Below are 18,105 nucleotides of genomic sequence, written 5' to 3' on the forward strand. Positions count from 1 at the left end.
CCATCCAATTTACACTATATGAACAAAAGTGTTGGGACACCTGCACGTTACACCTACAGGAGATTTTGTGATGTCCTATTCTAAATCCATAGGCATGGATATGGAATTAGTCCAGCCTTTGCAGCTATAACAACTTCCACTCTTATGGGAAGCTTTCTACAAGATTTTGGAGTGTGTTTGTTGGAGTTTTTGCCCATTCATCCAGATGAGCATTTGTGAGGTCAGACACTGATGTTGGACGAGAGGACCTGGCTCGCAGTCCTCATTTTAGTTTATCGCAAAGGTGTTCAGTTTAACTAAAGTTTACATTGGCTCAATGCTGTCAGGCAGGTAAGGTTCTCCTGGCACCAAACCCAGACTCCTCCATCCGACTGCCAGTTAGAGAAGTGTGATTCATCACTCTGCAGAATAGTTTCCACTGCTCCAGGGTCCTGTGGTGGTGGGCTTTACACCATTCCATTCGACATTTGGCATTTCACTTTGTGATATAAGGCTTGCATGCCGCTGCTCAGCCATGGAAACCCATGTCATGAAGCTCCTAGAGCACAGTTGTTGTACTGATGTTAATGCCAGAGGAGGTTTGGCAGTTACGGAGTCAGCAGAGCGTTGTCAACTTTTATGCACAGTGTCCCTCAGTGCCTCAGCGCTCGGCGACCCCACTTTGTAACTTGGTTTTGATGTGATTCCTAAACATTTCCACTTTTAAGTAATTCCACTCACAGTTGGTCGTGAAATTTTGTGAACTGACTTGTTGGAGCGGTGGCATCCTTTTACAGTACCACGCTCAAATCCAGTCTCTTTATAACTATCCATTCTTTCACAAATGTTTGTAAAGCCAGACTGCATGGGCTGGTGCTTGATTTTAAATTGCAGCAATGAAACTGAATGAAACACCTGATTTCAGTGATTAAGAGGTGTGTCCCAGTACTTCTGTCCATATAGTGTATGTTCAAGTGCACAAGAATATGATCATACTCTTAATCCGAAGGCAACCAAAACAATGATCAACCAAATGTTAACAATTGTGTGTAAATGCTATTTGCTAATTATTCCTGATACCCATTACATGGTCGTTTTGAACAAAAACTTTAATTAATGATAATTATAGCATATATGTTAGTCATATATATGATTAATATATGATAATTCTAAGATTTAGTACAAAAAAAATTACATAGATCTGCTTCGCAATTACAATGAATAAAGTGATGCTTTACAACGTTACATTTAGTTACAGAGTTTTTGATACACACAATCTCACACACCCTGTATGCACATAAGTGTGTATATGGACCATAGATGTTTGTGTACGTGCATGTATGTGTTCCAAGCATTTTTTCTGTGTATTGTTATCTGACATTTGGTGTTTTTGGGAACCCATAAAATGGTAGAGCAAAAATCCCATCAAAAAATATAGTGTAAAATGTTGTGTTTGTTTAAATGTGAGCAGCTGCTTTGAAAGATTTCTTTGACATGATATTTTACTTGATAAATAAAACCAGTTCTGATTATGAATTTTAGGCATAATACAATTTTCACTTGTGAGGTCAAGATTCAGTTCAGTTATTTTTATTCTGTGTTGATTCTACAGAGCTGTAATTATATGTTAAATTGTGGACGAAACCAGTCCTGCGTGTTTGTTGATGCTAAAAAATGAGATGAGTAGATCAGACTGAAGTGAAAAGGTTTATTACAGAATTCTGGAGAGGTTACAAACAGAGAACATGCATCATGTATCTCCCAAGTAAGATCTGACCCCTTCTCATCTGACTCCCTTTTTTATAGTCGCATTACAGCTCCTCCCTTACCCAAGATAACAGTAGATTCCATCAAGCCTCAAATGTATGCGTTAGCACATCTCACCAATCTATATCATAGACGTGTAAGCATGTGCTCGAGACGTGAGCGCTTCTACAACGGTCAGCTCAAAGTGTTTATTGTGTTTATCAACTCCTCCCGCTTTCCACACAATGTCTCTACTTATCTGATAGGATGAAACACATGTATGGTGTGCTGATCCCAGTGTCTGCTACTATTAGCTTCGAGCTGTTTCCTGTTATCTGATTTCCTTCTGCATGCATAAGAGCATGTGTTTTGTGTTACTCTATCTGTTTCACTCTCTCTAGGGCTCATGCAAAACCAAAACCCGCGGGCTGCTCTCCAGCAGTACCTGGAAATGGTGGATAATGACCGGCCATACAAGTGCACTTTCTGCAGCAAAGCCTACAAAAAGTCCAGCCATCTCAAGCAACACGTCAGGTGTGATTAAATTGTTCAGAATTTTCAGTGCAGTTACTTGGCCAAACATGGGGAGTTCTGATTCTGACTGACCTCACTGCAAGAACAATTAATTGTGTTTTTTTGATTAACATTTACATTTACATTTACAGCATTTAGCAGACGCTTTTATCCAGAGCGACTTACAAGAAGTGCTTTGTCTATCTAGAGAAAGTATCTTTGCTTGTTACCAATAGCTTAGAGAAAAGATGGTCCTGAGCTCAGATACTGCTAGAAACAAAAAGTCATTGTAAATACAGAGAGAAAAAGGAACAGAGTTGAACACAGAACTCTGTGCCATTTAATACAATACAATAAAATACAATGCAATAAACTACAATATACAGTGCAATGCAATAATATATAAGTGCAGCTTATAATTCAATGCTCATTTAAGTGCTGTGTAAAGAGTCTGCGTTTGAAGACAGCAAGAGACTCTGGACAGCCGGTGGGAGTTCTTTCCACCTCTTGGGTGCCAGTAAAGAGAACATTCTCGACGCTTGTCTTCCACACGTTTTGAAGGATGGCGGGTCAAGCCGAGCTGCACTCGAAGCTTGTGGTACAGTTTGAGATTTCACCATTGCCATCTAGTAGGTAGGGGCTGGTCCATTTTTGGCTTTGTAGGCAAGTATTACTGTTTTAAATCTGATGTGCGCAGCTACAGAAAGCCAGTGAAGGGAGCACAGCAGTGGGGTGACGTGGCTGAACTTGGTCAGATTGAAGACGAGCCGTGCTGCCGCATTCTGGATGAGTTGCAGAGGCTTGATGACCTGCATGGGAAGACTAGCCAAGAGTGAGTTGCAGTAGTCAAGCCTTGAGATGACAGGAGACTGCACTACTCTCGGGTGAGGAAGGGCCAGATCCTACGGATGTTGTACAGGAGAAACCTGCATAACCGAGTCAGGTTCGCGATGTGAGTTGAGAATGGTAACTGGCCATCCAGAGTCATACCAAGACTTCTTGCCTCTACAGATGGAACAATCAGAGAGTTCTCGAATGAGATGGCAAGATCATGATGAGGAACTGTAGTTGCAGGGATGAATATTAGCTCAGTCTTGCTGGGATTGAGCTTTCATCCATAAAGAGATGTCAGGCAGACATGCCGAGATGCGACTGGAAACCTGTGTGTCAGAGGGTGAGAAAGAAAACATTAGTTGAGTGTCATCAGCATAACAGTGATAAGAGAAGCCATGAGATGATATTACATCACCAAGAGAGCTAGTGTAAAGAAAAAAGAGAAGAGGACCCAGGACCGAGCCTTGTGGGACACCAGTGGAGAGCCTGCATGGAGAGGATGTGAACCCTCTCCTTGTTACCTGATAAGAGTGATCCTCCAGATAGGACTTGAACCACTTCCACGCATAGCCAGTGATTCCAAGGTTGGTGAGGATGTCCAGAAGGATCATATGTTTGACTGTGTCAAAAGCTGCTGAGAGATCAAAAAGGATCAGGACAGATGACAATTTGGCTGATCTTGCAGATTGGAGGTTCTCGGTTACTGCGATGAGGGCAGTTTCTGTAGAGTGCGCTGGTTTGAAGCCAGACTGGTTGGAGTCATGGAGCTGGTTCTGTGTGAGAAAGAGAGAAAGTTGATTATAGACTGCACATAGGAAAAGGAAAGGAAAGAAAGAAGTGATACCGGTCTGTAGTTGTTGACATCAGAGCAGTCAAGCATGGGTTTCTTCAAGATGGGAAGTACTCTTGCAGTCTTGAAAGTTGGTGGAACTTCGCCTGATGCCCAGGACTTGTTGATGAGAAAAGTGATGAAGGGCAGTAGGTCCGTGGAGATTGACTGAAACAATGCAGATGGGATGGGATCCAGTGGGCAGGTGATTAGGTTGCTGGATTTGATCAGTTGAAGGACAGCATCTGTGGAAAGAGAAGTAAAACAGTTTAAGGGATTGAGAACGAGATGAGACGGTCTAGTGGAAGGAGTGGAGACAGAGGGGAAAAGACTGGCAGATACTATTAACCTTCTCCTCAAAGAAGGTGACAAAATCCTTAGGGGTGAGAGAACAGGGTGGAGGGGGAGGAGGAGGGTTGAGAAGAGAAGAGAAAATGTTGAAGAGCTTGCGTGTATCAGATGCTGATGCTTCCAGTTTCCCTCTGTAGAAAGATGACTTTGCAGCAGTAACTAAAGTAAGAGATTGGTATGAGTGAAGATCCGAGTTGAGCTGGGATTTCCTCCACCTTCTCTCAGCCTTCCTTAGATCTTGTCGGTTGCTGCGCAGGACACCCGTCAGCCAGGGGGCAGGTAAGGAAGATCTTGCTGGCCTGGAGGAGAGAGGACACAGAAAGTTAATTGCAGATGAGAGTGAAGAAAGGAAAGCATCCGTAGCCATGTTCAGTGAGAGAGAGGAAAATGAGTCAGGACGGGGAAGGGTGTTCAGGATAGTTGAGGTGAAAGAGGAGGAAGGAGTGGAGTGCAAGTTGCACTGAGAAGAGGAGCACAAAGGGGTGGAATGGACAGGATTAGAGAGTGAGTGAGGAGAGTGAGAAAGATAGGAAGTGGTGATCAGAGCGATGCAAGGGGAGTTACTGTCACATCCAGCGCAGAGGTAGGTCTGGTGAATATCAGATCCAAAGCATTGCCTGCTCTGTGTGTCGGAGGAGTCTTGTTGAGAGCGAGGTCGAAGGATGATAGCAGTGGTAACAGGCAGGATGACGGCAGCTTGTCTGATGGCAGGTTGAAGTCACCCAAGAGCATGAGCGGGGTTTCATCAATGGAGAAGAGACTCGGTAGAGTGTCTAACTCATCAATGAAGTAGCCTAGAGGAGAGGGAGGACGATAAAGAACAATGATGTGAAGTTTACAGTGGAAAGATACAGTGACTGCATGACTGCCTGGTACTCTAAGGAGGAAATTGAAAGATAAGAAAAAGCAAGTGGAGTGAAACGCCACTTTCTAGACCAGAGCAAACCTGTGCCACCACACCTGCCAGACTAGCGTGGAGATTGGGAGAAGTGAAAGGCAGAGGACAGGGCTGTTGGAGTCACTGAGTTCATGGGGGTGATCTAGGTCTCCGTCGATGCCAGGAAGTGCAGTGAATGGAAGGATGCGAGGGCTGAAATGAAGTCTGAAATGATTAACCCCTTAAACTTTAAAATGGATCTTTATGTAGATCCATGTTAACACTTATAACAACAGAAGTAGTTGATAAGTTAAATAAGTAACTAATAAGTTAATAAATTATATTACTTACTGAATAATGTAGTTTGTTAATGTAGTTAATTACTAAATATTCAGTAGTTGATATTGAATAATTTATAATAAAAATTGAAAAATCATAACGGTTGCCGAATAATTTATGATACTGACTGTGTACTTCACTGTAGTTATTAAATAATTCATAGTAGTTAGTGAATAATTTACAACAGCTGCAGAATTATTATAAATGCCATATTTGCATATTTGTTTTATGTGTTTTAAAGTGCATTTTAGATCAGAAGCATGACCTCCACAACTATCTGTTTAGACCTGACCATGGCAAGCACTGCAACAGTGGTCACGTGCACAAAGCATACTTTAAAGCCAGGCCTGTTTGTGTCTTGAAAATTGTGACAAATGATGGCATTTAAAGTTTTGAGTCTGTTTTTTACTGCTTGCTGCGAGACACGTGGCACTAGATGTTTTATCACAAAAACAAACATGTTGCAGAAACTTCTTCTGTGCTGCTTGTTTTGATTTGGCCTAGTTTGTGCTGATATGTTGACTGTACACAGTGTTGGTCTAGGTAAGGGGAGGAGGGCAAGTTCTCAGTTTTGTTTTTTTTGCTTCTGGTGATGATATTGCATATCATGGTGGAAAGGTGCAATAATGTTGAAAATTTCCCACCACAAGAGCCCTAGTTACAGCATAACAGGTCTTAATTGAATTATTAAGCTGTAGTTTAAAGTGTTAGTGTCACAAATCTGCAGTTAAAATAATTTTACCGGACTGATTTGACAGAGTTCAGCATTAACGGTTGTCCAATTTCCCTGGGCAAGTAAGATGCTGTGCTTTCATTAGCTTTCATTACCTATGGGACCCTTTCCAGAGAAAAAGTGGTTGAGCAGTGTGTTGAGTTAAATCTTATCGCATTGTTGGTAATTTAGAGAATTTGTGGTTTGTAGACTGAGAAGTAATTCAGAATCTCTGCACGTACAATGAAGTAAGTTAGAAACTTTATTCCTTCATTGAAAAATCTGTTTCTATGGGTCAATTTTGACTCATCTGTTCTGGAAATGCTTTTCACTTTGTAGGACTAACCCCGTCATAGCAGACAAAATTGGAGTCCTGGCAGCTGTAGAAAACAGTCCATGAAAAATCCATCTGTGATCTCTATGATGAGTGTTTGAGCGAAAGTTGCCACTCGCTCAGCAGCAGCACTCGTGATTTTTAAACAAGAAATATAAACACAAGTAGTTTGAATCAGTGTGCCAAATAACCCCAGTATTTGGAGTTGTCCCATGTTGACTGGCTACTGCATCATTGGCTTGCCACAGCAGTACTGATGCTAGTTTCTGTATGCTACAGCGCCACCCTGAGGCAGACCATTGCTGCATTTTTAGTTAGTTAAGAATACCAAAGACAGAAGCATGCGATTGTAGGTGAAGCAGGCTAAAGAATGGCCTTTGCCTGAATTTGTATTTGAGTGCCTGTTTTTTGAAGAGCATAAGGCCTTTTAGGGGGGTCCAATAGGTCTGTCATGTAATTTTCATGCCCAGCAATTATAACTGTGCTCTATGGATTTTCCAGAACTCAGAAGAAAAGTGAGCGATTAATTATGATCCAGGAATGTGTATTTGTGTGTGCATGTCTCAGGTAAAAAAAAAAGAAAACAATGCAAAGGTGTAAAGTAAATGCCAGGGTTAATTCACATGCTTTGTTATTGTTTATAACATGGTTGGTTACAGTGTATACTTTGAAAGTGATCGCTTTTAAAATATAAAAGTACATCCATCTCTAATGCTGCATACAAATACCACAAAAAAGCATTTTCTTCCTTTATTTGTTCTTTTCTGCTGGCTAAGCATTGAATAATCATGACACCACTGACCAAAATGATCAGACTATTCAATGCATCAGTATTTTTAAATATTGAAACTGAAAATATTTTGCACTGAAATCATTTTAGACTTCACATGACTAAAGTATAAAGATTGTTTATACTGGTGAAAAGTGACATTGCATATGTATATATGTATGTGAGTTGCATATGTATGTTTGTTCAGGTCACATACTGGAGAGCGGCCATATAAGTGTGTGCAGTGCAGTAAAGGCTTTGCATCGTCTGGCGTATTGAAGGCTCATATTCGCACACACTCTGGCCTGAAGGCATATAAGTGCCTGCTGTGTGACACCACCTTCACCACCAATGGCAGCCTGCGCCGTCATATGACCACACACAGCGACATCCGGCCATACATGTGCCCCTACTGCCAAAAAACCTTCAAATCATCACCCAACTGCAGAAAACACATGAAAACACACAGGTGAGATATCATGCTTGCACATGTGAGGGCACATGCACTATGCACACTGTTAGGCATTCAGCAGGAAGAGTCAGAAGACCGGAGCTTTGGTGTTGACTGGAGTTGATTTCAGCATACAGAGTACGGGCACAGCGTGGCTGATCAACAGTCAATCAGCAGGATCAGGAGTCTAGTCTTATACTCGTGCATACAGGCAATCATGCACGGGCACAGCTAGGTCATCAGTGTCACCAGTCTGACAAGAATATTTTGGAAGGACCTTATATAGATTGAAAACTAAGGGGAAGGAAGGAGGAGGAACAGGAGTTTGGAGGAAGAAAGAAGGATTGTAGAAGGAGAATGAATAGAGATGTATGGGGTAGAGATAAGGTGGTGGGGGGTGATCATGTTATAATTTTATGGTCCTGAGACAAAAGGTCATTTCAATACAGTCAAAGAAGTGAGGGGGCAAGGTGAGAGTGTGACCAGTTTCACCTTTCTGGCGTTTGCTTAAACTCTACAATGAACATGGTTTAGACCTTAAGGGAAAGTAACATATGTTGAGAATATTTTCTCTCAACACACATGGCCATACTGCTTAAAAACTCACCTGGTTTTCCACTTGTATTTTGTTGCATTTTAACAAATCTAAAAAGATGATATTTTGTATTTTTAAGAGCAAACAATATCACAAAGTGTCACTGATGCAAAGCACACTTTTTTCTTGGTAATTTCCATGATCTAAATCTTCACTTTAGCGATATCTAAGATGTGCTTCACATCTAAAAATGAAAAACAGATTAAGCATTCATTTATTTAAACTGATATCCATGTATTCGAATACTACCCCACTCTACCCCTGTAGTGTTTTACCTAGGTTTGTTTCAGACTTGTAGGAAATACTAGGAAGTTTATGTACTTAAATCACACATTGCCTCACACAATGTTGAGTTATGTGATTTCAAATAGTCTTTCATATGTGCTTTTGCATGCTGTATGGCTCTCTGATTTAGAAAAATTGATAAAATTCCAGCTTTTTATCAGTATTACCCATTTTTAATTTATCTATTTTATCTGTGCAGGTTTGAATTGGCTCAGCAACTCCGACAGCAGGGCTCAGCTGAGGCTCAACCTCTGGAAGACCCCATGGGCGTTGCAGGCACTGTGGAAGACCAGATGGGTGGGACCAATTCTGTGAAGGACCCGATGAGCAGTGCTAACACAGTGGAAGACCCGATGAGCGGTACCAGAACTGTAGCACATGACCTGCAGGTAGAGATGCAGGTGGGGCCGACAGGACTAACTCAGCCCACTTCTGCCATGGGGGCGGAGCCTCAGGCAATGCTGCAGGTGGTGGGTGGTGTCCAGCAGGTGGCACTGCAGACACAGCTGGGAGAGGGAACTCTGGTGCAGGATGCTGGTAAGATATATACACACACACACAAACACAGATGTACATGTATGCATAGTTTTTATCACTGACTGTATATATGAGTTGACAACATGGCTACATAGACTTCTCTTGTGATTTTACCTCCCCCTTCTGAGTTGGTCCACCTGATTTCATAAACCCTATTCAGATTGGCAACTGCAATTTATTGTAATAATATGTCCTATAGACTGTGGCGAGCACAGAACTCCAATAACAAAACACCACTCAGGTTCAGATCGGGGAGGCCGTTCCTCCCAATCACGCCCTTCCAGGTCTCACTGTCATTGCCCACGTGAGCGTTGAAGTCACCCAGCAAGACAATGGAGTCCCCACAGAGGGCACTTTCCAGTACCCCCTCCAGGGTCTCCAAGAAGGTTGGGTACTCCGAACTGCCGTTTGGTGCATAAGCACAGATAACAGTCAGAGCCCATTCCCCCGACCCGAAGGCGCAGGGAAACAACCCTCATGTCCACCGGAGAAAACCCCAACCCATAGGCGCTGAGCCGGGGAGCTATGAGTAAGCCCACCCCTGCACAACGCCTCTCACCCTGGAGAACTCCAGAATGGAATAAAGTCCAACCCCTCTCGAGAGAGTCTGTTCCAGAGCCCCTGCCATTTGTTGAGGTGAGCCCAACTATATCTAGTTGGTATCTCTCAGCCTCATGCACTAGCTCGGGCTCTTTCCCTGCCAGAGAGGTCACGTTCCATGTTCTGAGAGCCAGTTTCAGTAGCAGAGGATCGGAATGCCAAGGCCCTTTTTGGATCACCCTTTGTCTGGCCCATCACCTAGGACCTGTTTGCCTTGGTAGACCCTACCAGGAGCTTTTGACAACACAGCTCCTAGGGTCATGTAGGCACGCAAACCTCTGATCTGGTGGTGATCCAAGGAGAGGCTGTCCATAACAAACACTACGTTCGAACACAAAGGTGTCCATAAGTGCACATGGCATCAGGACACCTTAGGCCGCAGTTCATTGATTGACTTCATAGTTGAGTCATCGGATTTGCGACCATGTGTTTTGGACACCCAGGTGAAGAGAGGAGTGGAGCTGTTGACCAATCACCACCTAGTGGTGAGTTGGATCAGATGGCAGGTGAAAATGCCGGACAGACCTGGCAGACCCAAACGAGTTGTGAGGGTTTGTTGGGAACGTCTGACAGAGGAACCTACCAGAAAGATCTTCAACTCCCACATCCGACAGAGCTTCGACTGCATACCGAGGAAGGCCAGTGACATTGAGTCCGAGTGGACCCTGTTCCATGCCTCCATTGTCGATGCAGCGGATTGGAGCTGTGGCTGCAAGGTTGTAGGTGCCTGTTGTGGTGGCAGTCCCTGAACCCGTTGGTGGACACCTCGGGTAAAGGAAGCCATCAAGCTGAAGAAAGAGTCCTATCGGGCCTGGTTGGATTGTGGGACTCTGGAGGCAAAAGATGGGTACCGAAGTGCCAAGCTGGTTGCGGCTTTGGTGGTTGCTGAGGCAAAAACTCGGGTGTGGGAGGAGTTTGGAGAGGCCATGGAGAAAGACTATCGACAAGCCCTGAGAAAGTTCTGGCAAACCGTCAGGTGCCTCCGGAGAGGAAAGTGGTTCCCAACCAACACTGTATACAGTGGGGCTGGGGGGCTGCTGACTTCGACTGGGGACGTCATTGAACGGTGGAAGGAATACCCACACTTCCACCCCCCAATCCCACCAGCGATTCTTCCCCAGAGGAGGCAGAGCTTGGAGATCCGAGCGAGGGTCCATCCATCACTCAGGCTGAGGTAGCCAAGGTGGTTGGAAACCTCCTTGGTGGCAGAGCACCAGGGGTGGATGAGATCCACCCTTAATTCCTGAGGGCTCTGGATGTTGTAGGGCTGTCTTGGCTGACATGCCTCTGCAACATTGCATGGACATCTGGGGCGGTCTCCCTGGACTGGCAGACCGGGGTAGTGGTCCCACTTTTTAAGAAAGGGGACCGGAGGGTGTGTTCCAACTATCGGGGGATCACACTTCTCAGCCTACCTGGTAAGGTCTATGCAGGGGTACTGGAGAAGAGAGTCCAAGAGGAACAATGCGGATTTCGCCCAGGTCGTGGAACACTCGACCAGCTTTTTATCCTCACCGGGGACCTGGAGGGTGCGTAAGAGTTCGCCCAACCAGTCTACATGTGTTTTGTGGATTTGGAGAAGTCATTCGACTGCATCCCTCGGGGGATCCTGTGGGGAGTGCTCCGGGAGTACGGGGTGAGGGGTTCATTGTTACAGGCCATTCAGTCAGAAAAGGGTTGAATTCTCTGCCCAGGTCAGAAGTGAATTCTTGCCCCAAGTGCAGGAGTTTAAATATCTTGGCATTTTGTTCACGAGTGAAGGAAGGATGGAGCGAGAGGTTGATGGGCGGATTGGTGCGGTGTCTGCAGTAATGCGGACCCTATACTGATCCGTCATGGTGAAGAGAGAGCTGAGCCAGAAGGCAAAGCTGTCAATTTACCGGTCAATCTATGTTCCGGCTCTCACCTATGGTCACGAGCTTTGGGTAGTGACTGAAAGAATGAGATCGCGGATACAAGCAGCCAAAATGAGCTTTCTCCGCTGGGTCGCCGGGGTCTCCCTTAGAGATAGGGTGAGAAGATCGGCGGTTCGTGAGAGGCTCGGAGTAGAGCCACTGCTCCTCCTCAACGTTGAGAGAAGCCAGTTGAGGTGGTTCGGGCATCTAGTAAGGACGGCCTTTGGACGCCTTCCTTTGGAGGTGTTCCAGATATGTCTGACGGGGAGGAGACCCCAGGAAAGACCCAGGACATGTTGGATGGATTATATCTCTCGACTTTCTTGGTATCTCTCTGGAAGAGCTGGAGCAAGTGGCGGGGGAGAGGGAGGCCTGGGCCTTTTTGCTTAGGCTGCTGCCCCTGCGAGCCGGATCGGATAATCGGTTGACGATGGATGGATGGATATGTCCTGTAATTATTGCATTTGCACTTGTTAGGAACACCAGTCGTGCCATGTGAAAAAAAATAATCAGGGCTGATGTGTGACAGAAAGATAGCAGCAAGAGTGAAAGGTAAGGTTTACAAGACATTAGTGCGTCCTGCTATGATTTGCTATGGTTTGGAGACTGTGGCTCTGTCTAAAAGACAGGCTGAGCTGGAGGTGGCGGAGATGAAGATGCTGAGATTTTCATTGGGAGTGACAAGGATGGACAAGGTTATAAATGAGCAAATCAGAGGGACAGTGAAGGTGGAACAGTTTGGAGATAAAGCCAGAGAGGCCAGGTTGAGATGGTTTGGACATGTGTTGAGGAGGAATAGTGGATATATTGGTCAAAGAATATTGGAGATGGAGCTGCCGGGTAGAAGGAGAAGAGGTAGACCTCAGAGAAGGTTTATGGATGTAGTGAAGGTGGACATGGAGATGGTTGGTGTAAAAGTAGAGGAGGCAGTGGATAGGGCAAGGGAGCAGCCAGAAGAAGAAGTCTAATGTCCCACGTAGAAACTCTAAAATAACTTCTATAAAACAAATTTATTTGACATCATTGGACCTTAAAACTGAGATAACACAAAGGCAACTACAGCTGTGTGTAAGAACATCTATTGGAACAATAAAGTGACACTTGGGAAAGATAAAACAAAATCAGTTAAAAAGTAAGATGGTTTGCTGTTGTGTTTTAAAAGCACTCCAGCATAACTTCTTTTCTCCCTGCATTCCCTAAATGATTTTTTTCTGCAGCACTGGCTTTGTGTTTTCACTCTTGGCTTGTGCATGACAACATAGACTTTGAAATCCAAGACAAGGACCAGTGTGTACCTCCAAGCATGCAAAATATTCGAACTAATATTTCTCTTTTGACCTTGTCTGGCAAGTTGTTAAACCTTCAGAGAAACTCAGTTAAGGTTGAGCTGTGTTTGCAGGTAAGTTTCAGATTTGGATTTTCAAGCTCTCTGATTTAAATTCAAAGCGGTTTGCTTGCTTGTCAAATGCAGATGTGATAACAAACTGAAGATAAAGCCCTCTGTGAAGGAGAGGCTGAATATAATTAGCTTCAACAGGTTTGGCTTTGCTTCACCTTCAGCTGAAGGTTGAGGAGCTAAAAAGGCTTTCAAGAGGCTTTAGACGGCTCTTTTAGAGAAAATGTCATGCTTTAGTGCTGGGAGGGCATGCTAAAGTATGTGTTATTCATACTGCATTGAAGAGTGTGTGAACAACTTTGTTGATCTGTGGGGACTGACTGATGTTATTTTGCAGAAGGACAAAAACACTTATCAGGAGAGGTCATGGTGATGGTGCTTCATAGGTTCCCTAGAATCAAAACATTGCATTTCAGTAGGTCATGAGTGTACCAGAGAACAGTCTGGAGCTTTCCTCTTACTTTCACACTTTGTCACATTTTAGAGTAACACTGAAGAAGAAAAGACTATAAAACTTTGAAATAACTTATAATACTTTAACTTTTTATACATACAGTGATGATAAACGTTTACAAATGCAAATTATGTTTGGTCTCGTTAGACATCATGCAGCTTTGCATATTCTTGACATTCCCTCAAACCACTTCATTAGGAGCGCCCTGAGAAGGGAACTACAAAGCATTTAAGTTGGTCTTACAAAGCCAACTTACTGTTTTCCAATAGATCATTCTGTGCTTTTTGGTACCATTTTCATGGGTCACAGTTTTTGAGCTTTGCAGGATGGTAAGCTATGTGGGAATGGTTTGCTTGTGCTTTTAGGACTGATCGCATGTATGATTTTTGTAAAAAAATTCCCTTGGGAAATGAATGGTGTGATGAGAGAACTCAAATCAACCAAAGCCCTCTGCTAACAAACTGCACTGCTTGGTAGAAGAATTTCCAGGATTATTTACCATTATTCACCTCTTAACCTTGGAAAAACAATTGTAACTATTGACCTCCAGTGGATTATTGCTTTAATTAGTCTCTAATTCCTCTGCTTTTATTTCTCTCTGTCCACAGACACGTTTGTGAGCACACAGCACATCAGCCAGTATGAAACACCAGCTCTTCCACAGCCTGCATATGACCAGCCAGCACTGACACAAGGTATCATGCACAAACACACAGAGACTAATATAGTTTTCACGCTCAAAGCCTGGCAAACTCTTGTTGGTATAGTTCGAACTTTGCACTTGCAGCGGGTATAAACTTGCAGCCCTTAAACTAGGGATGCGCCAATACCACTTTTTCCCTTAAATATTGTCCAATACACAGTACAGATACTGATACTATACCTAACCCAAGAAGCTTATAAGTCCTGATATTTATACAATTCAACTTTTTAAATGTATCCTTTTAGTACAAGTTGTGTTTTATCTCACTAATAACACATATTTGAGTTTATGGCATTTACTAGTCTGTGTGTGTATATGTAATTTCCCAAAAAATTGGGATGCTGTGCAAAAAGGTAAATTAATACACATACCTATATTTTAATTGAAAATAGTCCAAAGACAACATATTAAATCAAGAAATGTTATTGGTTTTTGAAAAAATATATGCCCATTTTGAATTATGATTCCAACATTTGATGCCAATAACATGTTCCAGAAATGTTTGTGTGCCACTGTGTTTTTTTTTTTTTTTTTTTTTAAACAAACTCTATAAGCTTCTGGGAACTAAGGAGATGAATTACTGTAGTTTTGGAAGTGAAATGCTTTCCCATTTTTGTTTGATATAGGATTTCAGCAGGTCAACAGCTTGGGGTCTTTTTTTTTTTTTTTTAAATATATTCTTATTTTTAATTTCATAATGTTTTCAGTGGTGATGAGTCTGTACTGTAGGCAGGCCCTTTTAATACAGAGACATGCTGTTGTAATTCAGAATGTGGTTTGATATTATCTTGCTGAAAAAAGATGTAGTTTGAACGGCAGCATATATTTCCAAAAGATGTATATATTGTTCAGCATTAATGGTGCATTCATGAGCATGTCATACATATCATGTGCACTAATGACCCCCTAAACCATCATGAATACTGGCTTTTGAACTGTGCACTGATAACAAGCTGAGTGGTCTTTAGTCTGGAGTGGTCTTTAGTCTGACCACAGGACACTTTTCCACTTCCACTCCATTTTAAATTAGCTCTGGCCCAGAGAGGCAGCAGCATTTCTGGATCCATACATGCATCCACTCACACTGGAGTTCAGTAAATATTAAAGTTGTTCACTCTAACAGTAGCAGCAGTTGATTGTGGATTTCTCAGCTTGCTTGAAGTAAAAGAATAAGAACTTGTCACTGACGCAGCTGACTGATGGTGGTGCATCACAGGCAGGGCTACTGGATGGGTCTGGCAGGTGGGCTGCTGTGCTGAAGGCTAAACCAAGGCTAAAGGCTGACCCTTAGGAGACCATGGATTGTTTCCATATGTCTTTCTCATGTTCACTCTCTCATTAACAATCTTGACTAACATTAAATTTGACTGTAACTGATTACTCAACACTAGATTACTGAAAGAAACCTGACTCAGCCTTTGGGGTAAACTAATACTTTAGGACCAGTTCCAACAGATATACCACCCGCTACTGTTAGGCTGTGGGCTAAGTCTTGCAAACCTTCATATCATCAATCCCTGTTGAGGGACTATAATCTTTTTTTTTGTGTTTACATCTGAAATATTTTTGTTAACACGAGAAAAAATGTTGACAACAAAGATGTGCACACATTTTTCTAAAACAGAAAGCTGAAATTTTAGTCTGTACAGCAACTACCAGGACAAATGTACAGAAAGCTCTAATCAGAGCTCATCTATGAAACATTGAGAGGAAGCAGGCCAATTGGATTAGTTGTTGAGGCCATACAAAACTGATTTTGAAAAATATGTGCCCATTTTAAATTTAAAGCCAGCAGCTTGTTTTAAAAAAGTTGGCACAGGGCAGTTGGAAAATTGGCAAAAGGCATTAGGGAAAAAAAAGCCAACCAACAAGGTATCAGCGCACAGTTCAAAAGCCAACATCCATGACAGCATAGGAGTGCAGTAGTGCTCATGGCAGGGTCGACTTGCACATCTGTGAAAGCACCGTTAATGCTGAATGGTTTATACAGTTTTTGGAGAAACCTATCACTGCTGTCAGAACAAAACCTCATGTAACTTTATAGAAGGAAAAAACTTCCTTTACTTTTAAGGTGAGTCAATGTAACCAGATGTTCTTCCAAGTCATTTTGTCTAATTTCTTTTAGTCCATTTGTCATGGAATTTACACACAATGTAAAGGACAACAGGCATTTTCAAATTATGTCAAAAAATGACAAAAATGGAGATACAAGGTTTTGTCTCGACAGCAGTGATATGCTGTCATCCAGTGTCTCTTTCAGTGAAGTCCTTGCTCATTTCAGCAAGGCAAATGGCAAGCCACATTCTGCATATATTACAACAGTATGGTCCTATGGTAAAAGAGGCTGGGTGCTAAACCTGCCTGCCTGTAAATAACAGCCTGAAGGATTATGCAGATGAAGTCATCTCTTACATAAGCTTTTGTGTGGTGACTTGTTTCGGATCAAAGTCTATATGTGCATCGATAACAAACCCTTGTTCTCACAATGAGTTCAGGAAAATGTGCACAGACAAGAAAAGCATTATAAGAGTAATGACCATGACGCATACAAAGGGGCAAAGCATGGACTAAATAAAGCAGTCAAATACGCATACAGTCAAGGCCAAAAGTTTTGATACTGACACAAAATTTGGTTTTCACAATGTTTGCTGCTTCAGTTTGCATGGTGATGCTTTGCATTAATTCTAGGCTGTTATGAAGAGTGATCAGATGAATTGTAACTAATTGCAAAGCCATTTCTTGCCATGAAAAATAACTGAATCATGAAAACCCCATTTCCATTGCATTTCAGCTCTGCCACAAAATGACCTGCTAACATCATTTCAGTGATCTTCTCATTAGCTCAGGAAAAAGTGTTAACGAGGACAAGGCAGCTGATCTCACTCTGTTATGCTGATTAAATTAGAAGAACAGACTGCTTTAAAAGGGTCTGGTGCTTAAATCATGTTGACAATGGCTACCTCCAAGGAAACGTGCAGTTATCATTGCTTTGCGTCAAAGGGGCTTCACAAGGAAGGACATTGCTGCTTGTAAGATTGTGTGTATTTATCAAACCATTTATCAGATCATCAAGAACTTCAAGGAGAGCGGTTCAATTGCTGTGAAGAAGGCTTCAGAGTGCCCAAGAAAGTTCAACAAATATTAGGATCATCTCCTAAAGTGGATTCAGCTATGGGATCGGGTCACCACCAGTGCATAGCTTGCTCAAGGATGGCAGCAGGCAGGTGTGAGTGCATCTGCACACACACTGAGGTGAAGGCTTTTGGAGGATGCCCTGGTGTCAAGAAGTGGCTACAAAGAAGTTTTTTTGCCTAAGAACATTTTTCATGAATAAAGAACAGGATCAAAACATCCTCCATGGGTCATTAGTCAGGATTTGGCCCAGAGGTCAATATCCAGCATGCCAGGACAAATTGCAGAAGTCTTTAAAAGATGGTAAGCACAGTAATTATTGAGTCTTTACATAAGCTTGATATATTTGTCAATAAAAGTTAAAAATGAAAATGAAATGCTATTTCACTTCAGTATACCGTAGTAACATCTGACAAAAAATCTAAAAACACTGAAGCAACAAACTTTGTGAAAATCAAAATTTATGTCAGTCTCAAAACTTTTGGCCACAATAGCAGACGCACTGCTCCGAAAACAGCTCAAAAACCTTTATTTAAGATTTGAAATACATGACATCTCTCCGCCCCACTCTAGCTTAAGTCTGTCTGCAGCCTTTTACCACCTCAACCTTGTCTGCTCTCACCTCCACAACACCTATGACCCCCTATCCATTTCCTCCCACCACCATCACTGAACGGCAAGTCAGCCATGTACTAAGGAAACGGAAGACTAGGGAAGCTGTCGGCCCTGATGGTGTCTCACCTGCAACACTCAGGCATTGCTTTGAGCTGCTTT

General features: G+C 42.8%; 1 protein-coding gene across 6 annotated transcripts in view; it reads left to right on the forward strand.

Annotated features, from left to right (window-relative positions):
• The window catches only part of LOC108441788 (zinc finger protein 236), a 113,397-nt gene that overhangs the window by 23,044 nt on the left and 72,248 nt on the right, over nt 1-18,105 (forward strand). For all 6 annotated transcript variants that reach the window (XM_017721494.2, XM_017721495.2, XM_017721491.2 and 3 more), the window contains 4 exons: nt 2,127-2,259; nt 7,492-7,752; nt 8,814-9,151; nt 14,105-14,191. In XM_017721494.2, the coding sequence (XP_017576983.1) occupies nt 2,127-2,259; nt 7,492-7,752; nt 8,814-9,151; nt 14,105-14,191 (819 nt within the window). The remainder of the gene's footprint in view (nt 1-2,126; nt 2,260-7,491; nt 7,753-8,813; nt 9,152-14,104; nt 14,192-18,105) is intronic.

This window comes from Pygocentrus nattereri, chromosome 19 (assembly GCF_015220715.1).
Source record: "Pygocentrus nattereri isolate fPygNat1 chromosome 19, fPygNat1.pri, whole genome shotgun sequence".
In the NCBI taxonomy this organism is placed as follows: Eukaryota; Metazoa; Chordata; class Actinopteri; order Characiformes; family Serrasalmidae; genus Pygocentrus; species Pygocentrus nattereri.